The sequence below is a fragment of the Bombus affinis genome, chromosome 15 (assembly GCF_024516045.1).
Source record: "Bombus affinis isolate iyBomAffi1 chromosome 15, iyBomAffi1.2, whole genome shotgun sequence".
NCBI lineage: Eukaryota > Metazoa > Arthropoda > Insecta > Hymenoptera > Apidae > Bombus > Bombus affinis.
Genome location: NC_066358.1, coordinates 9,294,566 through 9,317,250, shown reverse-complemented (window position 1 = coordinate 9,317,250; position 22,685 = coordinate 9,294,566). Strand labels below are relative to the sequence as shown.

The window sequence follows — 22,685 nt, the reverse complement described above, 5'->3', positions numbered from 1 at the left end:
CCTGCCAGTCCCCCTTTACCCCAACACCCAGAGCTAAAGGTACTCTCTCTCGATTCTCCCTTCCCCCGAAAGCCCTGTGTGGATGCTCGTGTGCGGCCCCTTGCGCCCCTTTCGATCCCTCCTTTCCCTCGGAGAGTTACCCGTCCACCGGCCCCTTCGGTGTTCTGATGGTGACAGACCCTACCTTACCGCCTCCGCTGCCGCCGCCGCCGCCACCGCCGCCGCCGTGGGCCGGGGAGGGTCGAGGCGAACCGGCGAGGGCGCTGGAACGGTAGAAAGGAAGAACCGAGACGGACAGTTGGCTGAATAGAGAGAACGCGACGGACAGATAGAAGGAGAAAGAGACAGGAGTGGTATAGGGGAGCGAACGAGCGGAAGAGAGACGGAGGCAGAGACCAGAAAGGAATACCAGGGGTGAAGGAGAGAGGGTTGACGCGTTCGAGGAGGACCGCTCTGGGGAGTGAGAGCGGTACGGGTCATAGCAGGGCGCGGCATTACGGAGAGACAGAGACGGAACGAGGGAATGGGAAAAGGGGCCGGGGAATGGAGGGGAGGGGGTGTGACAGAGAGCGAGAAAGGGAGAGAGAGTACCGGCGCGAGAAGGAGAAAGAGAAGGGAAGAGAGAGTGGGTTATGGGTGAAACGTGGAGTGAGGTTGGCGTGGTTGGGGTGAGGAGACGTGGGGGAGTCGAGAGGAACAGGGGAGCGGCGCGGAGGCGGTGAGGAGAGTAGTGGAAAGGGTGAGGTAGGCGAAGAGAGGGGGTCGCCGCCGCGTCGCCAGTCGCCAGTTTGCCGTGAGCGCTCGTGATGTGAGGACGTTCTATGATTTCGTTCAGGAGCGTGGCGCTCTCTTAGCACTGGCACTAGCAACGGGGAAGAACGCGTTTGTTTTCACGCAACTCGCGTTCCCTCTTCTCGCGTAACAGACAGACGTCTGTCGAGTCCAGTGGAATCGACGATTTTACCAGCAAGAGACGACCGAAGATCGTTGTTGTCGCGCCACCGTGTCCGGCCGATATTCGACAGTCAAAAAACCCGCGGCGTGCGCGACCACGCGACGCGTACACGAGGAATACGAGCGTCCCTCGTGCAACAAGGAGCGCCACATTTTCCTTCTTATTTACCTTTGTGTGTCGAGGCCTGTATGTCCTTGCAGTTCGCGGGCATTCTGTTCGTCAGTGTGTAACGTTTCCCGAGGCTGCAAGCTACTGATTACCGTGCTCACTCACCAAAGACGATCTCTCTTGGAACGTTTACGCGGCGTAGCCAGATACTACGTCTGTGCGTGTCAGTGTCTGCGTGATGCGCGAACATTTCCATCGACCAGCTGATCGCGATTCTGGCAGTGTTGCATCGGCTCAATGGACTTTATAGAGGCAGCTCGTCCGTCGAGTATCGCGTACGTGAGCGAAAGGTTAGATCGTCGGTGGACGAGGGAACAGTTTTCGCGCGGGTACACAGCCCTTTTTTTGCTCGCGCCCGTCAACGTCAACACCTGCGGTAACCGCGGGAATTTTATCGCGGCGGTTCGCGGCGTCGCTGCTGCGTGGTGTTGTGCGCCAGCTTAAAGTTCGCGGACCGTGCGCGGGAGAAGGACAGCGCGCGTTCTATGTACGTGTCTAACTAGAAGGTGACAGAGTACGAGTGTTGGACAGAGACAGAACTAAACTAAGAACTCTGAGAAAGTTGAAGCAATACGTGCCACCGTCACATATACGAAACATCTCGTCTTTACTCCTTTTTTCAATACCACCTATCTATACGTACGTGTATACGATTCGTGTTATTCTTTCGTGATTGAATCAAGTACAAGGACAGGTCGGAAGATCGAGCAAAGCAAGTACGATAAATAAAGAACATCGGCCAATCTTTTGTATCGCGAGCTTTCGTTGTTCGGAGCGCAGTTTGTCAGTGAGGGTAAAGCCGATAGCACGAGCGAGACAAAGAGCACTCGCGGAATAGCGACGCGGCAAGAAAGAGACAGATATACGGTTGTCGCTCCACGAGGAAGAAGAAAGACACGCGCGCTGGAATTGAATATGTCCGCCAAGCGAAAGGCCACTGCCATCATGCAGCATCACAAGGTGAGTCGATCAAGATTGCCACCGTATCACCACGTGATCGGACTTTTTTCGCGACAGGACTCCGTAAAGCGAGTCGTCGATGCGTCGATCTAGTAAAAACTCGTTGGAGTCAAAGTTTAACTCATGGGCTCGAGGTTCAAGGTTGTCATTTTCCTTGCTGCGAATCGTACGTACCGTGTCGTCGTGTGTAACTGTGTTGCGCGAACACCACGTTTGTTGAATCGCGATACGATAATATCGTAAAGTCGTAAAGAGTATGAACGGAGGGGATGTTGGTCGCGTAAGCGAAGCGAGCATGAGGGGGGGGGGCATCTGACGGTACTGGGTGTTCGGAAAATTGGAGTTTTCTGCCGCCAGGTTGCGTTCCTTCCTCGTGCAACTCATTATTCCGTTGCAGTCTAATTTTTTCCCTCCATGTTTTTTGGAGTTGCGGACGAGGCAGTCGGTGCGAGAGTGGGCGGATGAGAGGGTGTTGGGGGGGGGGGAGAAGATGTACCGCGCGCGAAAGTTTTAATTGAAAGAGTTACACGAATTTCGTCGGAGGGGACGCAAGCGCGGAAAAGTTGCGAGGCTAACACTTAACGCGTATTGACTCATTAACCGTTGCTTGCGTCGTTATTCCCAATTTTTGTTTTTCGAACTACTGGAACCTGTACGCGGACGCGTACGAGTACCGACTTCAACATTTTCCTGTTTTTTTCGATGTACATTGGCACTTTTGTATCGACCAGGAATTTAGTGGCAACCTGAATTTCATTTTTAATCTCGTTGCATGTCGTAATGGATACTATGTACGTCTTTTCGTTTGTTCTTTTTCCGAAGTTTCAAAGTATGCACTTTGCATTTGTTGCGCAACAAATGTACCAAGTACTTTAACAATTTTGTGTTTCATATCGAAATAATCGAATATATGAATATATATAGTGCGAATATATCAAAACTTTTTATCGAGAATAGCGTATGATTAGACGAGGCTTCCGAGCCGTTTTTTCATTCTTATATCGTCGCGAAAAGATTATATAAAGATTAAATAATTTATACGAACTGTTCGAAGACATTAATCTTTTCTCGAATAATCTACCGATATATCTAATAAAATACGAAAATTCAGGATTCTCGTATGAGCAAATTGTCGTTGTTTTATTTTATTTCCTTTAGAAAAGGTGGAATCAAATTTTGGAGTCGCATAAAAGCTCCTATTCGTTATAACTTAAATGTACATATTATTAATAATCTCGCATGAATCGAGTAATAAATTAACGCAATTTAAATAACTTTGTGTAATTAACCATTTGTACTCTGATTGCATTTTACATTTCACTTGGTATAACCAAGTTTAACTCGTACAGCTGTACAGCGATACAATGAACAACTACGCAGGAGAGCTTTGACAACCTTTACACAGCGTGCAATATTTTACTAACAATTCTTCGCACTTTCTAATAGTCGCTTTACATTTTTAACGATTGTCTTCTTTTATTTTAGCACTTTAATATTCATCTATTCGGAGAGTATGCCATTTTGTTATAAAACGAATACGTTAAAATTAGATTTTGTTGTCACGGTACTTCGATAATTTGTAGATCGGGAAAACATCGCAGAATTGCCGGATATTCACTTGACGACACGCAAATCGCAGAAATAAACGATACTCAATGACGAACTTGTCGGATAGGACTTATCGCGGGGCTTTTTCTTCTCCTTGGTTAGATTAGACCTGTGTATCTTGCACGAAAGATAATCCGTGGATCGCGTTTCTAGGGAGCTCGGTGGAGCACGTGCTCGATTCAAGAATCTCCGTGACTAGGCGCATCGACGCGACGTGGAATTATGTACCTACTTCGTTTCCTTCGCTCGCGCGTTATTTAAATTTTAATATACGCCACATCGTTTTATTCCTTGTAAGCGATCATTTTTAGCTTCTTCCTTGATGTAGAATAATTTAAATAAATACACGGTAATTTCTTACTTAATGAATTTAGAAAATGGAACTTAACCCCTTGGGAAGTAATATCTTTATTATAATACATTTAACGCAATAACATAGTAGGACAGGCATACGCATGTACATTTTCTTCTAAATAAGACGGTTTGTAGTATTTCTCACGCGTTCTCTACGACGAACATTATAATTTGTGTTGCTTTAAAACGATAGGATCTTGTTGGTTATTTTATAGCATATACGTATTATGTACAGAAAATTGAGAAAATAGAACTCGAGAATATTTCGAACAATGTATTCATTTATTAGCACACAAACGTGTTAAGAAACTAGGAGCCATTAATGATTCAATTATTTGCGAATAATATCTTTCTCTTTATATCGTTGATCCAATTAAGAGGTAACGATTCTAAGATGTTAAATATATATTCCGTTCTTGTTATTCACCCAGAAATGTTGTCAAACGGTCTCGTTATCTATAAAGGGAAATGTAACGTAGTCACGAAACGAATCGGATTCAGTTTTAATTCATTGTTTATACTTCGAACTCATTACCATTCATATTTCCTGTAATTTCATTAATATTTGAGGTGTTTTAAGTTACGCAGGCGTTAAAGGGGTGTCGATCGTAACCGAGCGTTATTTTATTATTATATTTGCATATTTTCGATTCGTTCCCCGGATATCTATTCTAATTATTCGTGCCCGGGGTAATTGACGCGGAAATGTAATTTTGAGGGTGGCGTGCAGATAGGGTGACCGAAACATCGTTAAAATCCGCGATTAATTGCATATGTTGCGGCGATGGGGTTCAGGGGAATGTTTTGGGAGAAACGAAAGAAACGAGAAAATATCGAACCCCTCAAAAAAATATTGTTCTAGGGCAAAAAATGTTTTTTCCGATACTTTCTTGTTTTTGCCATTTTACAGACTGCAATCTATTCTCACCCTCGACTGCAGTTCTTCGTTTCATCGATCATTTCGCAACCACGAATTTCTTTTCCAAAAAGCGATCCTTTCGCTGGGCTAAAGATTGCTCTATATTTCATTTCTTTCAGCTTTAGTCCCTGTTTAATCGTTTATCTCTTTAAAGCACTTTGTAAATTTTCTATTGATCATTTGCATAACAGGCGGACCCGTAATAGCGTTTATTCAAGATCCATTTCTTCCACGATTAAGGGATATTTCAAACATTTTCAAAATTATCGATTCAAAAGAGCCAGTTCCTTTTATCCGTACTGTTCAACCGTGAATGAAATAAAATTCGTGGAAAACGATCGCGAGCCAGGCCTGTGGATATATTCAACCCTGTGAACTCCATTAGCCGATCGATCGTCCGGTTGCATAAATTAATCCTGGCTATGCCGACCGTATTTAGCTCCAAAAACCATATACCATCCTGTTAGCCTACGCAACGGTGTAACAATGATCGATTCGAAAAATGTACTCGTTTTGCCTTTGAATCTTTCGCGCGGCTGCAGTGCCCTTTTGTCCACGTTGAAACGCTGAATTTCCAACAATTCGCCAGTCAGGAAATTTTACTGGATAATTCAGAACAAAATCGAACACCAGCGTTTGTCAATCGGAACAAATGTTTTGGTTTTACGTTACAATTAGAATTAACAGCGTCGCTGGTTTATTCGATGCCCGGGCCTATTTTTATGTTCTTTTTAACACGGATAAGAGATTATAGAGAGGTTCGATGCACTTCGTATTTAGTTGAATTTCAGAGTACGATTTATCGAAAACGTCTGGATGGGAAGTGCGTTTCGTTCGAAAGTAAAATTACCGGAATAATTATTCTAACTTTATTCGCGTTTTATCGTGGATGAAATACGGAATAAACGAGTTATTTGTATTCTTAAGAATCGAGTAATTTATTTTATTTACACAAGTGAAGTAACTTTGAAACTGTTTTATGATTTATTTTGATAAAACGGTACATTCGGTATTCACAAATTGGAGAAAAAATAAATTCCAGCTGCTGGTTGGTCGATCAATTATGAACAGTCGGTGTATGAAGCGTCGAGATTATCTGCTTCACGTTCGAAATACAAATTTTATATGATATTGGCTGGTATTCGCTGCATTCTTAGGTATTTTTTAACGAAGAAATCGTATATGATTTGATATTTTTAGTATTTAATTAAATTTAAGCGCTTTTAACGTGGTTAAGTGCGTGGTTTAAGCGCGATGGTTAACGTTTAAAAACTTTGTTCGACAGATCTGTTACATATTTGTTTTTATTAACTTTTTTTGATAAAATTCTATGAGTTTTGTATCCTCAAATTAAAAACGTGAAATGTCTAGAACTTTTATTTCACCGAACTCGTAACTCGCCGCTACACGTATCTCCTGCAGCTTCTATGGAAACTTACAAACAGGATATATCTACAGTTGTAAAAAGTTTGGTAAATCTATTTCCGCCTTCACGGAGACACAGCGGTTTCGATGTAAAGAAAGCACGATGCATCGTTCCAAGTGAAAAACAATTACAGGATTTTTTACTTCACGCGATACTCCAATTACGTCCATTCCCTGGCGAAAGCAAACTTCCCAATAATATCTCCTACCATTTGAAAATCTCGTACTTTGTCTGTTCGAAGCTACAGGGATGCGATCGAACAACTTACAAAATGCTACAGTTACGTATTCCCAATACCGTGCAGTTTCATTTTCAAGGAAACTACGAACAAAGCAATCCGCTATCGGCTCTCTAATTCTTGCAATCTCGTCCATCGCGGCGATGCGTCCATTCCGACCGAAAGCAAAGCAACGAACAGGACGAAGGGTAGAAAAAGGAAAAGAAAAATGGCAAAAGGAAGGACAAATGGTCCCGGTTGAAGAACGATCGCGGCTCACGCCGATCGAACGCGATGCAACACATGATAAACGGGCGGAGAAGGCGCGTGAGTACAGCGGCGAGCGCGCGCACGACGAAGAGAGCAACAGTAAATACCGGTGGCCGGTTTGCTTGCCGGCGCGCTAGTTAGATCGATCCGATCAGAATCGAACCGCGAAAGTCAAGTTGGAGTTGAGGCAGGTTCGGGACGTCTGTGTCCTTCTCTCTCCCCTCTATGCATAGCCGCTCCTTCTCTTTCTCTTTTCCTCCGCTAGCACTCGCTCCTCGAGTTCCCCTCTTCTTGAACTAACGAGGCTGTCTCGCTTTGCCGCCTCTCTTTTCTTCTCTTTCTCGCTGTCGTTCACTGAATCGCTCGTCCTGTTCGCGCCTGCGCCTCTTCGCTCTCTCTCCCTCACGGTCCAACAGGTTATATTTTTCCAGCTCTCTCCCTCGACCCGTCTTCCTTCGCCCGTCTTTTTCTGCCCCTTTCCTCCACCTCCTCCTACTCTCCTACTCTCGTGTACTCTTGTTTCTCTCTTTCGGCCGCGTACTCGCCGTGGCCAATCAATCTTCCCTCTCGACTCCCTTTCGTTCGTTGTCGCCTCCGCGACGACCCGACCGAGCTTTCTTCCCGCTACGTTCGAAAGTTTTTCACGCTTGCGCCCGCCGGATACGCAACGCTCCAACTCACCCCACCGCGCTCATTCGACCACCCTTTCAGCTACGTCGATCGCGCTCAGAACCAGGTAATTAGGAAGCTACGCGGAGCATCGCGATATTTCTCATCGTCACGATTCCACATCCAACGATTCGTCGCATAGCGTCCAATAACTCTGACTTTTCCATTTCGCGGTATTCCGCGCTTGGAAGGAGCCAACTTTCGGAAAAACGTCGTTATTTCTGAATGGAATTTAGGGGCTGTCGAATCATCGCCGATTTGGAAGAATTATCGTTATCGAAACTCGATGATCGTACCCAAACGATATCACGCTCGTCTCAAACAGGATTAAGATATTTCTTACACAAGAAACAAATCGTTGAAAGTAACTCTGCAGAAACAGCTTAAATTCCGTATATTTTATACATTTACATGTCTTTATATAATAAAAACGGCGATGCCGTTTTTCATACAACTAGATTAGATTAGATAGGCTCGTTGCGAGCGATTTCGATCTTAATAATACAATACCAGCTTTTCCGGCATTTTTTCATCGTGTATCGCTCTTCTTGCGTTGTTCCGAACGCAAACTCATTACGTCTGATTCGCGTTGTCCGTTTCCACTGACGTCAGACGATTGTTCTCTAACAAAATACACCGGTATCGAATAATTTTTGCGAAATCGAATGATCCCAGGTAAATGACGTATGGCTCGAACTTCACTGCGTTGAAATTTATTCTACTTCGTTGCGGCAATTGACGATAACGTAGAATATGCTGATAGCATGAAAAATGCAAACAAGACAAAGACGTCAAAGACCCGGAGAATTGTGTTTTCCCTTGAAATTATAACTATCTTATACTTAAATATATAGATTTTTATGAATAATCGGACCCCTCCCCCCCTCCCTTAATACTCTGTTTTATACACTGTACAGAAATTCGCGTTTTGTGATAATGATTTAATTTCGAATTTGTCAAAGTATTCGTTATAATTCAACCGTGTTACGTACGTATATGATTTGCTATAATGCGCCTTTTAACATTTCGCACTGTTAATCCCACCATCTGTTCTTTTAAATAATATAGAAGCACGTGCACGTTTTTCATTTAACACGAATTGGATTAGTATGGTAGATTCGCGGCGCGTATTAACCGCACCGGTCTCGGTGTTACTTAAAAAAATTATTACCCTTTATGTTCCCGTCTGACCGTTATCCACGGATATGGAATTTTTAAAAAACCAGAGGAGGCAGCTGAAAAACCGGGCTTTCGAAAAATTATCGGGGATGAAGTATAGAAGCGAATGGGCTGCGCGCACGGCTTGTGAAAGTTTGCCGCCCAAACGTGTGCGTATGTGCGTATTAGAAAGATGGTGGCGTATCTAAATTAACGATATTTATATTCATAAAAGCGTAACATTTCCGGGAGTCCCACGATAGTAATCACGCGCGCTGACAGAAATGCGTCATTGGCGATTATCCTTTGTTAATATTTGTTGATGTCGAACGGGCAATATCTAGAATCGTAAAATGGCCTATGTGTTATGAATGAAAGACAGCGTCGGCGTCCACGAAATAACAGAGGTTGTCTAGACCCTAGAGATTACGAAATAGTATTTGCAGACACGCGTATTTTCAGCGTAAATTCGTGCGTGATTGCAGCACGGCGACTATTTCCTACGTTTGGCATTGCCAGCCGTGTAAAGCAATTTCAGTTGCAACGTAACGCTACTTTTAAAAACATAGTTGCTAGAACTCGTAAAAAGCTCGCGGTGGAGAAAATAATATTTTCGGACGTTGGAACGTAATAATTTATTCCCTCGGATGTTATACGAGGCCGAACCTCGTGGATCCATATTGCCCGCAATTATATCACACTCAACGTAGATAAAATACCAGAAATGTTATTCTTACGTAAAAGAATGCGCAAAGAAATATCGTTGACGTTGGCGTATAACGAAGCGCGTATAATATCTTTCGAGTTGTTGCTCCTCTGTCTTTGAATAGAACGGCGAAACATAAAAAACGATGCAAGCGGGTGTGTGTTCGTTTAAAATTTTCCCGATTGATCGACGGTCGGGAATTCCCCGACACGTCGACGTTGTTGCCAGCGATGCGGTGGCGCATCAAAATTTCTTATCGACGTCGTCCGCGGTTCGTCGACGATAATACGGACGTATCTGTCACGGAGATGCGAATTGAAAAATATTTAGCGCATGACCGAGCGAGCGACCATGTGAATCAGCCAGCTAAACGCGAAGGAACGGGACGCAAGATGAACGCGTAATTCGATACCGCCGTATTCGTCGCGAATACATTATACGATTATCGTTTTCCCTTGTATTTCGGCCAAGTAATGTGGCAAGAGTTAAGCCGGATTAGCCGCGAATGGACGACACGTTTAAAAGGAAACAGCAAGAAACGTTTGTAACTGGGACGCTTTTAGCGTATTATTGCCGCCTGTTCGCGATGTAATATTTACTCTGTGTCCTTGCTGCTCGCCTACTTGGACGATGGATGCTATTTATTTGCGTCGTTATTCTTTGGTTAAAAAAAGACAAAAGAGACAGGAGACGATGTGTTCCTGCCATGTGATATAATCTATGCGATGTGAGAGTGAAAAATATGGAGTTAAATTTTTTTATACGTGGGTGATGTACCATGCAGGCGTTAAAGGTTGCTCGGAATTCTATTGATTTACCGTGATAAACGTTTGATTTTCTTTACAACGGCGTTTTTCGATCTTTCTCTAAACGCACGATCCTTTTTTCTAACAGCTGAGCAGTCAGCGGTGAACGCGACGGCTTCTTGACATTTCCGAATATTCGCCGCGATATCAGTCAAGGGTCGATACACGCGCACGGTCGTACATACGCTTCTGATCAGTAAACGGCAATTTTCTACAGGCTTGTACACGTACGAGTACGCCATTCGGAGCCAAGAGTTAATAAAGAATTACTTGAAGTATTTAAAAAGGGGTAGAGCTTATAGAAAAGGCGGATGAGTGGAAAAGTATATGTAAAATTATATTTGAAAGGCCGCCTTCTCGAGTGTCTCTTTAAAGAAAGGTAAACACTCGAGGGTAATCTTGAAGTCGTCTTGCTGAAAGAAAGTGACTCGAGGTTTTATTAAAGTTGCATGTAAACCAGCATTTTTAGTCGCATTCGGTTTATTTTTGTACTAGTGGAAATGTAAGTAGCAGAATTTAGTTACATAGTCGCGAAATTTACGTAAATTTACAAAACAAATTTACCCGATCACACATAAAGTATGTATGTGCAAAATTGATGTTTAAGTAAGTTTAAAGTTCGCCAAGTTAATTTGAATATAAAATTTACTTAATTACATGGAACACAGAGTGTGAAACTTACTCGATTACACCAAGTGCGAAATTTACTTAATTAGGCACGATCTAAAGTTTAATATAATCCAAAATGTGCTTTGTTACTTCAACGTTGACGTGCCGTACAAGGTGTGATACCTACGAAAGGAATTATTTGTTCGTTTCGTTCTTTATTTACCAACTCTAAATATTATAATGTTGCGCAAGAAATTGATCTCAACGTACATACGCGCGTGTATGCATGAAAACAATCGTTGACTTGTTTTATTCCGGCGCATCGAAGGCGAAGTATTCGAAATTCAGTTCTCTCAGACAGTCGCTGGCAATATAAATTCTTGAAATCCTGCAGACAGAACTCTTAAAGGCTGCTTTGCAACGCTTTCCGTGCAGAATCCTGGGGCGCTAATGAGGCGTGCGATTCTCTCTTTAAAGGATTAAATTACTGAACGTGGAAAGTCGCGGCAAAAGGCTGAAGGTTTGGCATAAGAGGTTTCGTTCTTTAACAACGATCTCAAGGGCTTAATGGAGCTTGTAAATGACGGAAAATCGATTTGCGAGCAAAACGTTATTTTTCAATATGTCCGCTTTTTCTGTTCTTCCTTTTTTTTTTTCTTTTGCCCCCCAGCTCTCGTGCTTTCTATTGAAACACACATTTAGCATTTTGTTTTTAATTTTAGTATTAAGATCGATAAGGTTCGTGGCATAAATAAGGAAAAGCAGTGGATAGAAAGACCTCAATTATCAACTTATTTTATTTTCAAACGAAAGAACAAATTTTTCAATAAATATTTATATGAAATGAAATTGCACCATTATCGGAAAATCGAACATGGTTCATCTAGGAAGGAGTCTACATTTTTATTCTGATTTCGTGAAACATATTTCGTTGTGGAAATGAAAACGCCCTTAATCGTGCCGTTGATACATCGCCACTTCAGTTAGTCGGGAAAGGTACTTCTACCATCGACTTCGAAGTCTCCGGTTTATCATTCACACGATCGTTCCCATTCGTTCAGCCAATTAACTCACCTACACACGTGCCAGCCTAACACGCAACTGTTGACGGGTGTTCTCTGCCTTGCGAATTTTCGAGTAGCCTGATATATCGAGTTCGAACAACCGATCATATGGTATTAATTTTTGTAACTTTCGCTAACTTTCCAACAAATTCGAATTCGAAGGAATTTCACACCAAATTTGAACGACCAGGTTATGTACGATAAAGCGAAAAATATTTTGACGCGTTGCATTTTCCGATTGGACAGTCTTCGCAGGGCGAGTTCATCAGAGATGGAAGGGGGCGTTAGCGGGGAGCTGTTCGTCCCACGACAGCCTTGCAAAAGAGGAGAAGGAAAGAGTTTGAGAGCGAGGGGTGTCTCGCACCCCTCGTATTCCCAGCGAGGTAAGGGCCAGTATGGATTTCCCATAAGATCAGGTATGCTGGTGCCTGGAACCGACAATAAGGGTGTGTCAGTGTGCTCGTTCGCTATACGCGGTGAAAGGGAACAGGCGCGAAGGGGTGAAACGGGAAGAACCGAGGCATCCCTTCTCTTGGCCCGTTTCGAGCGACCCCTGCGCTCTTTTCTAGCCCCCGTTTCATCATGTCGCGTGGTACGTTCCAAATATATACACATATATTCGCTCGCATATTTGCTATCTTTCGTTATGTTTCGTGGACCAAGGATTTGACATAATCGTTTGACAAACGCTGATAACAGAAAAGGGAAGATATTTTCTTGTTTCGTAGAACGGTACTTTCAACTGATTGTTTAACTTGCGTAGCAGAGGGAAGGGGATAAACCCCGTGCAATAGTATTATGGATACTTTTACGGTATCGTGTAAGTACGTCGAAAAAATTTGCGAACGATATTTGATTCTTATCGTGCCGTCTAGGAAAATTGAATTTTAGTAAATGCGGAGAAAAAAACGGCCTCGTCGCGCCTACTTTACGTAAATAATAAATTGGAAAACGCGTTCCTTTGACGAATAAAAATTTTCCCTTTGGTATTCACGGAGGACCATCGATGGCGCACGCGGCACAAAACGTGTTAACCGATTTCCCAAAAGCAACGATGCAATCGATGGATGCTTTTGTTCCTATCCATGACGCGAGCACCCGAAGTGGAGTACATAGAGAGAGGAGGCTATTTCCACCCCTCGGATAGCAAGCGCTACCCCAAAAGCGGGAGCAGCCGATGTTCCAAAAGTATACTCTCCGGTAATGCACTCGGGGTGGAACCACGCCCTCTCATCCTTCTTTCGTGAGCGAACCGCGAGCCACGTTGTTCACGTTCCAAGATCGCCTCTAGCCCTGGCTCCTTGGCAGAGTTGCTTTGCGGTTACCTTTATAGTCTGTCGGAGCCGCGGTAAAGATTCTGGGTTTACGTACCGTGAATTCCGCGCGTGAAGTATTAATAGGCGGACCGATCTTGGGGGCCGTCGTTGGGCTGTGGCTTTTCTAAAATCTCTTCTCAACTCGTTTTACCGTCGTACTTGCCTCTTAGGGATTAAATTTCCAATAGAATTTTCGAGAAAGGAGGAAATCTTTTTAGAAAAATCGTGTTAGAATTTCTTGAAACATCGATTCTGATTCTTTTTAATAACCGTTTCTTTCTTCAACGAAACGTGGCTTTGATATAAATACAAACTAAACTAGCAGGCAATACGCAGTTCGCTACAAGTGCGTGCACAACGTGTAAATTACGCTTATTTGCACGCGTTGATGTTTAGCCTTATTAGAGTCGTACGTTATAGTTGCACTCTTGAAAGATGAATTTATCATATTCGTACTAGAGGTGGCAACTTCGTTTTTACTTCTAAATTTAACGCCTCTATAAATAATACTATCGTATATATTCATGTACAAATGATCCTATATTAAGGCTATTTCTCTCGTATTCGTCATTTCGTGAGCAATATCTCAACGGATTTTGATGAAAGCTGCGATGCATAAAGTAGACCCATCATCCTGCTTCTCGATAAAGCTACGTCCAGCGATTCACCTCCGAACGAATCCTTGGTGGGCCGGTAATATCAGCGGTCCGGCTCACGGCTCGAGGAAATGGAATTTCCTACGGAGGCAACGGTGGTGGTGGTCGTGCTCATCGTCGTTGGCCAGCCTGATGACGAGCTTATCGGCACCGTTCGTCAACCGGCACACACGCACGCACACCGCTTGCCAGCGTGCATTGGTGATCGTGTACGGCCGGTAGGCGTGTGTGATAGCGAAGTGATGTTTGTTGCTAGCTGTCGGCTGATTCAGGGAGCCATCCGTGTCAAGGTACACCACATCGACGTCCACATGCAACGTCCTGTGTTCTTTTTGCACCAGTCACGTGCACACGTACCGACAGAACGATCGACTCTGTAGCTTGCATGGCGCTAGCCTCGCGGTGTACAGGGTGGATTGGAAATCGGGCTACAATTAGGGGTGGAACGGAGAATGGTAGACGTTCGAGCCTGATGGAAAATTATCGAACCAGAGTGGTTTGAAAGGAGTGGAACTGATTATTGGTACATTAATGAGATACATCGAGTATGAAAGAAGTTGGGATTTAAAAGTCGCAGATATCGCTAGTATCCTTGATACGCGAGAATTCGCATTCGGATTTTCGTATTTTGAAAATAAACTTCTTAAGCGAGAATTGAATCATGTAGGAAGAGTTAGAAAAATACAGTATTATCCGTTATTATCTTAAATTATAGCTATTGTAGGAAGGTGTACCATTAACTCGTTACACTTCAGACGTCCAATTGAAACGTGTACATAATTACTTGAATCGTGTGCTTGTTTGCTTTTATCTGCACTCAGATGCAAGCGTTCGAGAGTGAATATTTTATAAAGATACGTAATAAAATTGTTTTACCAGTATCATTGCTTTGTCATCGAGTATCATTCATGATTTTTCTGCTCTCGCGTAATCCAACATTCGTTCGGATATCGTTCTACTCGCAAAGGAAGCAAAAAATGATAAATGACAATTAAATTCCATTAATGTTCCCTCTTTTCGAAATATAAGACGATCGTCACAAAGAGAAGAACGACAGGTTCGCGCAAACCATACGCACTTGTCCCCCTTGGTTTTATCGCAAACCATTCTTTCTTCGATTTTACCCTGTTCCCTCTTACCCCGAACTGGAGAAATGGGACGAAAATTCTGCAAGGTGCCAAATGTTTCAAACGGCGAATGAATTACTCGCGAGATAATTTCGCTCGTAAGAAACACTGCTATATCGTCTTTTTAACCGACGATTCTATTAGCTGGAACACGCGATTCATCGATAAATTACGCGAAACGCGCCGCCGGAAGGAAATTACGAAGCGATCGAGAGCGCCGCAGGACAGGCCGGTTTTCTCTGTTGTTACGAAAACGTATCGACACTTGGAATGCAGCCGATCGATATAATCACGCGGCTGGTGACATTGTGAAATAAGGCTCGACCTGACGCGTAATTTTAGTCGCGCACTCGAGCAGATAATTAAGGCAACCGCGAGCCGATGAGTTATGTCGTTTCTGGATCGCACGATGGCTCAACCTGACCGATCAGATCTTACTTTTTGACTTCTGACCTGGTTCCGATACTTTTCGTGTTTCGAACTTTCAGTTATTGAAACCGCGCGAGCAAAAGTTCGGTATGCAGAAGTTGTGGAATTATCGCACGTACAAATTAAAGTTACCAAGAGTAAGAGTTGCGAATTTAAGAAAAATTATGCGAGTAGTTTCTCGTTTCTTTTTTTTTGAAGGAGAATGGAAATGACACTGCTTTAGTTTTACTTTCATTCTTTATTCATGTTTTGATCGGTGCATCGAACAGTTTATGCTCTTAAATTCTAAATATAGCAACTATAGGTCTACGCAATTTTTACACGCCATTATCATAACGTCGATGCCATCGTCGACCTTAATCGCGTAGATTCTAAACAATTTCATGGTCGAAACACTCAAACCCGTTATAGGCTACACCTTCGAGGAGAAATTCAAGCGATAACCGAATTACCGTCGGTTCGAAGGTCACCTACTGAGAATCTACCTGACCTGCCTCGTACATAATTCAACCATCTGCCCTCTCTCAGGCTCGTGAAATACCTGTTCGCTGACGACACTGTTTGTAATCCATGGAGAGCCGAAACTGGCTAGCGACTGCTGTTCGAACGGTTAGCTTGTTACCTGAATGCTATAAACAGCGCTTAAAAGATACGTCGTTCGAATTTATGGAACAATGCTCGTCCCACCTTTTGTAGAAGTCCCCTGGAACGTCCCGGGACTTTTACGGGCGCGTACTAGGAACACGATTATGCCAGAGGATTATTTGTGGTGTTCTCTCTGCGTAGTTGTTAACGACGTTGTCGAGGAACAACTCTAAGCGCAATTTAGAGGCTTTGTCTTTAGTTTTGTGGATAAACGACAGAGAGGTAACGTTATTCGTTGGCCGATTGGAATATTTAGAGTTTCAGATCGATATTTTGTGAATTTACCAACTTAGAGAATTATGGATTTTAAGAATGAAATATCCTTTTCGGACTTTACGGTCTTATCAATATAAATCTTTACAGCGTTAACAATCGGAGTTATAGAATTTTATCGCATCAAATAAGCCGCTATATGCAATACCTTTATTGGTCCGAGGATGTGCTATAAAATATAATTCGCCTGTATGAATATAAAACTCAACGATCTTTAAATTCAGTAGTTTCAAACACACGAAAAACTCGTCACAGGCGAACGCGAAGACAAAAGAACCGGCTGCATGCGCTGTAGTAAATTCGTTTTGACATTCGAGGGAAGGATTCCCGTTTTACTTCAATTACCGTGCAACCTGAGAGGCATCTCCGGTGATATCGTTCACCCGATCCTCTTCCTCCCTTCCACCCTGTCGTCCTTTCTCCGTAGCCATTTGTTCCTCGTCCCGTGTCGCTTGTCAGTCAAGCAGAGCGGCGCGAATCGGTCGAAGCATGAAAGTTTTACTCGCGATTACTCCTCCAGTCAATTAGGGGCGAGCGGATTCGATTATCGTCGAGTAATCCCGAACCTAGGGTAAGCAACGTGCCGTTGTCTCTGTCGGAAAATGATTCCGGTCGAACAGCGTAGTAGCTAGGTACACCTACGACTTTCCACCGCTTAATACGATTCTCCAACTTTTTTCTCTCTGTCCCTCTCCTTCCGTCGCGTCGCTAAAAATAAGATTGGATGATACGCAAATGGAATTTCGGCGCAGAACGAGCAATCTTTCAAAGCTCGCGCTTTCGTTCAATGTTGCAAGGGTTAATTCATAAATTGGACGTAATTGGAAAACGATGCGCTGATAATCTTCACGCGCGATGAACGAAGATACGTCGAGAAATCGTTAACAACCCGACAGGGATTTTAGACTTTGTTGTTTTGTACTTAATTCTTTGGGATCGCGGTTAGTTACGGTTATGTGAAACCGAGACGGGGAAGAATACACAGGCTGCTGTCTTTGCATAGCGATGCCTACCTTTGTTCGTTCCGTGGCCGAAAACCAAAAAGTTCGACGACAACGATCGTCTAAATCGAGGCCGGATACGACGCTCCGCCGATAATTATACCGAGTCCGTGGATTTTCATTATACATGCGCATAGGTAGGCGACCGAGCCTCGAGGTTGCCCTCCCACCTTTCGTTCCACGGGACAGAGAGGATCCAGGAAATTACCGATGAAACGGCCTGTCAGACATGCTGGGACTTAGAGGGCCATCGCGTACGGAAACGTTATTTCTTCGTGTATAGAACCACAGCGGCCGATAGAAGGCCACGTTTGTCGAGCTTTCGATTTCTTTGGCGGCTCGAGCGACTGCGGTGACTACATTTCTTGGCTGAAGACGCGACGTTTCGTGGAAACGAGTCGATCGGGATATTATATCGCGCTCTTTTAAGGTTCTTCTCTAAGATAGATGTTATGGCTTTGTTTTTTGATCAGGCGAATAGGTGGACAAGAACCGGCGTAGAATTTTCTTTATACTTATTCGCAGATCAATATTTTTGCAAGGCAAACTCTGGCTTGGCAGAATATATTAAAACTTAGGTTTCTATCTGTTTTACGACATACCAGTTTCGATTCACATTCTTCGAGGATGCGGTGTTCTTGCCGAAACAACGTTTTAAAACGCGAAAAGCTGTACGTAGTCCTCTTGAAAAGAAGAACCACGTATGTAAAAGTTACGTACTGATTTCTTTCGTAGTCTGGTCGAAGAATTTTAAGACTGGAACAAACGTTGCCATCACAGTGTCTGTGATTTCGCGTTTCGAGCGAAGATTCGGTTTTCCACGGTGGAATAAAAACATCGGGAAAAATTTATTGGACGCGTTCGCGATACGAGCCCTACAGCGGTTTGTAGAACGCCACCCGGTACCCAGACGCATATATGTGCATATATCGCACATATACGTGTGCACATACCTGTCCGATTTCCAACAAGAGAGGACACAAAGGGGGTCGACGATGGCGGGCTACATTGGGGGTTGCGGTGTCAATAATACATCGTGCTGTTCGTATGTAGGTGACTCTTGGTAGCGGGTATTCGAGCCGCGTTCGTGCACGAACAAAAATCGTGAATATCGTCTTTTATTCTCACGAAGGAAGATATCCTCGGAGATCGTATCTTTGAGTTTGAGGTCTCGATTATGCTCGTCGAATTCGAACGATAGAAGATTTTATGGTTGTAAGAAGATCTCGAGTAGGAAATATGTATCGAGAAATAGAGAATTCGATGTTCTTGCAGTCCCCTTTCAAGCTGAATTCCATTCTAATTGAATTTAAATAATCTTCCAGTAATTCGTGCAGATACAAAATACATAAATTACAATACGCTATATCGACTCGATGCGGCTCAAACACCGTCGTACGCATTTACAAAATTTTATCGGACCGCTGGAATTACTAGCTTTATACGCTTTCTCGTTCGATCAGATATCCAAAAAGCTCCTAGAAACCGCGCGATGTATCTTTATAAAGGAATAACGTTGGAGTTCGTAGTATCGGACGAATCGATGTAACGATATTTATGAAGAAATAAGAACGCAATAACGATCGCAAGATATTGTCCGTTGGCTCTGGGTACATTACAATTTCCCGGTCTTCTGGAGCCACAAATTTCCCAGTTTGACCGAGCATCGTGCAATTGGCGAGATCGTCCGTACGCATTCGCCATTCGACATTTACATTTTCCGACGGTTTCGCAAAATACCGTGGTTATTTACACGGCATCGACACGTTCGACGGTTGCAGGGTGCGGCGGTCGGAAGGTGGCGGCGTCGAGCGCGCAATTTCCACGGCGGAATTTCGAGCGTGGACAGCGGCGCAGCAAAATTATTATTTTATTCGCGGAACTTTACTCATTTCCTCGGTCGTAGCCATCGTTGTATCTCCCTCGTGGCTGCTCTCTGGTCGAGTTTACGGCTCTCCCGCCTCCAACCCCGGCGTGGCCGCTTCCCATACACGGTGACGCGCTCGCACATACGTATTGCCACATATACGAGCACACGTAAACATTCGTATGCACGGAGAGACGTATACGTGTATGGAACGCGGAGAGAAGGTGGAAGCTCGTGCAGCCGCGCCTGCGGTACATATATTAGCACGTTCGACGCACACAACGCCGTGAAACAGCGTCGCACGCGCGCACACGCCACACTCGTACGTGATATATGTCTGGCTGTACGTGGCGGTTGAGTGGAGTTGTGGTGGACGGGTGGGTGGCCGTGTGGGCGGGCGGACGATAGTTTATTCAGCGGATTATTGACGGGTGGTGTGTTCGGGTCCTACATGCCGTACGGCACACTCAAAATAGCCCCCGGTTAACCCCTGACGCTGGCATTTGAAATATCGACCTTTTCGAATTTAGTCGGGATATGCGGTTGCTGCGATCGACCGGCCATCGAACGGGGGACGCCGCTTGATCACCGCAGAGAGATCGTCGATCTCGTTCAGGTGTCTCGCATCTTCCCTCCTCTCACGAAATTATTCTATTTCGAGGAATCCTCGTTCTTGAACGTTCCTTCGTTTCAGGACTGCCGTGACTGTTTTGGCTGTAAAATTGTTTTACGTTTTACTTTACGGTGAATCGACGATCTAGCCTGCTGCAATTTCGGCTTGATCGTTTTACTTTTATTTATTCCTTTGTTCGTTATATTTTCTCATATTTGTATACTCGAGATAAGTGACGAAAAGTGATGGCACTGACCTAGAGGCAAGTTAAACATTGCATATTTAGGAAGTAGAGAAAATATTCATTTATCGACTGACCTTTATTTCCGTAAAGAGCGTGAATCACTGCGAATTGCTTGTTTTACAGCGTTGTTCTCTCAACGAAGCGACGTTAGATTTTAAAGTTGACACGAGCATCGCCGATCCGAAAGAATATAACGACAATGTTTCACTATGATTCGTGGATTAGTTAATCGGGATAGTTAGGTAATTAACGAGATAATGGTAATTAATCGCGATTAATTTCAAATATAAATCACAGGCAAGTACTAACTGAAATTTGTACGATTGAACGTCGTATCGATTCTCATGAAGTGCCGTGTACGCAATCAATTTTTAATGAAATTTTCACAGATTTCTATTGCGTACTGGGCGAAATGAATTTTGCAACGGTACGAGTAGTAACAGCGCATTGGTTATTAAACTAAAAGCGTGCAGCGATGTACTCCACATATATACGAGAGGTCAAATTTTTAATTTTTAAAAATTGTTTATACCATACATGCAATATTTCGTTGCGCAGGTTTTACTCGATTGTTTTGTTTCGATACGTTTAATAATTTCTCGAGTGAAATCCTCCTTTAGAACACTAAACACCTACGCAGATACGAATATTTCATACTTTAAGCATTGGAAAACGATATTTTTTATAATAATACAACATATTGTTTCAAACATTGCGTCAATACTAATTATTGTATATTTCTTTCGATCGAAATTAACGACGAAAAATCATGAAATCACGATGAAATAATATTTTTCAACGATAGATTCTGCTTGTTCCCAACATCTTTCCCTACGCTAAAAGCTCAAAGTACGAAACAACCGAATTCCAACGTAAATTATCTTTCTTTTTTGGGGACCAAATTCCCTTCCTATTCTACCACTTCGATTCGGCGAATCAACAACCAGTAATGCGTTCTGCGCATTAACCGCTATACACCCCGAATCAACCCTCGGTGGAAAAGAGCGAAGGAAAATTTGAAAAACAGAAAATTTCGTGTCAACGATCGCCGCTGTAATATTTAATTTTCCTCGTAGGCCGCCATATTCACGCGAACCACAGTGTTCAGTTACAGATACCCACTGGCCTCTTCTCTTGCCCCCTCCGCGGCTCTGCCATTTTTCCTTTTTTTCCTTTCCATATACACTCTCGTTTGTTGGTGTACTCGCGTGATATCTCGCATTATCAAGGTGAGCCGACCGCGCCGCGCCGACAGAAGAAGAAAAAAAGAACGACGCGCTTTTTTCATCCGGTGAGCTGACCACGGGTTCGCGCGGCTAAAGCCGCGTTTACACCGCGAATCGTCAGCAACTCGTTGCTATGCCGGCCGCTTCCTATCGGCACGGCCAGTGGGTGTTATTGATAATTCGATCGCGTCGAACGCTATGATGCAATTGATACAGTTCTGCGTTCTGTTCGATGAAATTGCATAAGTTGCCGGTTCGTATTGCGTAAACTGGAGGATTAAGGTTCCGTGTTCCGTTGCATCCATCCAAGTACGATGTAAAAGTGTTCGATCTCTCGTAACTGCAGTTTCATCTGCTTACGAAAGCACGTAATTGTGATCGATTAGAATTCCTTGAAATCTAGGAAATTATCGACATAAACGAGCGATTGGTATCGCTGTAATAAAGTGCCATACACATGTGTGTGATTTAAAAACGACTCGGACGTATGTCAACATGCATATGAATATATATGTTTTATTCATTTTTGTTATTTCTTCGAATCGGAACTGGCTACGCCGACAGGTTTACGAATGCGTTTAAAAATTAGCAAACATAAGGAGTTAGATTGGTACGCTTCGAACCTAGAACGCCGTAGGAAAATTAAATTAAATTTCTTCGTCGTATGTGAACAGGGCTTAAGGGAATACTTGAGGAGGAGTATAGCGTGTGTGCGCGCGTTAACACACACGTAGATTTTCCACACGGTCACGTGTGGACGAGCTGATAGGGATAGCCATGCAGGTCTGCGTAATTGCCGGCGCGGTGCTACCGACCACTTCCGGTCCACGTATCCGCTCCTGCAAGCACCTTCCTTTCGCCGGAAAGTAACACGCGCTTCCGCGAGAACGTAAAACGTTATGAAGGACTCTTACAGCTCCTTGCCTGTGTAAATCCCCTTTTGCTAAAACAATGACATATTTTAACTGGTTAGCCCGAGGACAATGAGGAAATTTTATTTTATTACTTCCGATACGCGACATTACAAATTTTATATAATACTTGACATTCAGTTTTCCACGTTTCGTACATCGTTAACGCATCGATCTTCTCGCACGTTTTCCCGAGATCGTCTACAGCAGGAAACAGAATAAAATAGCGTTCATCTACAAAATATTTACGCGGGTACTAGTATGTCTAAGTTTAGCATCCGAGTTTTCTGGCAATGCGTCTGTCATTGAATTAATCTTGAAATTGAATAATTCGCATGATTCTTAGTACACGTTCCTACCTCTTGCCATGTATATACATGTACATATATTATATATTTACACATGTATATACGATATTTGCGACACGCGCGATCTGTTTCGAGTAAAGAGGTTATCACTGGCGGCAAAATTGATTCACGTATTTATAT

The 22,685-nt window shown here is 43.5% G+C and overlaps 1 protein-coding gene across 2 annotated transcripts in view; it reads left to right on the top strand.

The window, feature by feature from the left end:
- The first annotated feature begins 759 nt into the window (after positions 1-759).
- Positions 760-22,685, top strand: part of LOC126924681 (nucleolar protein 4-like) — a 96,245-nt gene continuing 74,319 nt past the window's right edge. For both annotated transcript variants that reach the window (XM_050739420.1, XM_050739419.1), the window contains exon 1: positions 760-2,083. In XM_050739420.1, the coding sequence (XP_050595377.1) occupies positions 2,039-2,083 (45 nt within the window). In that variant the 5' untranslated portion in view covers positions 760-2,038. The remainder of the gene's footprint in view (positions 2,084-22,685) is intronic.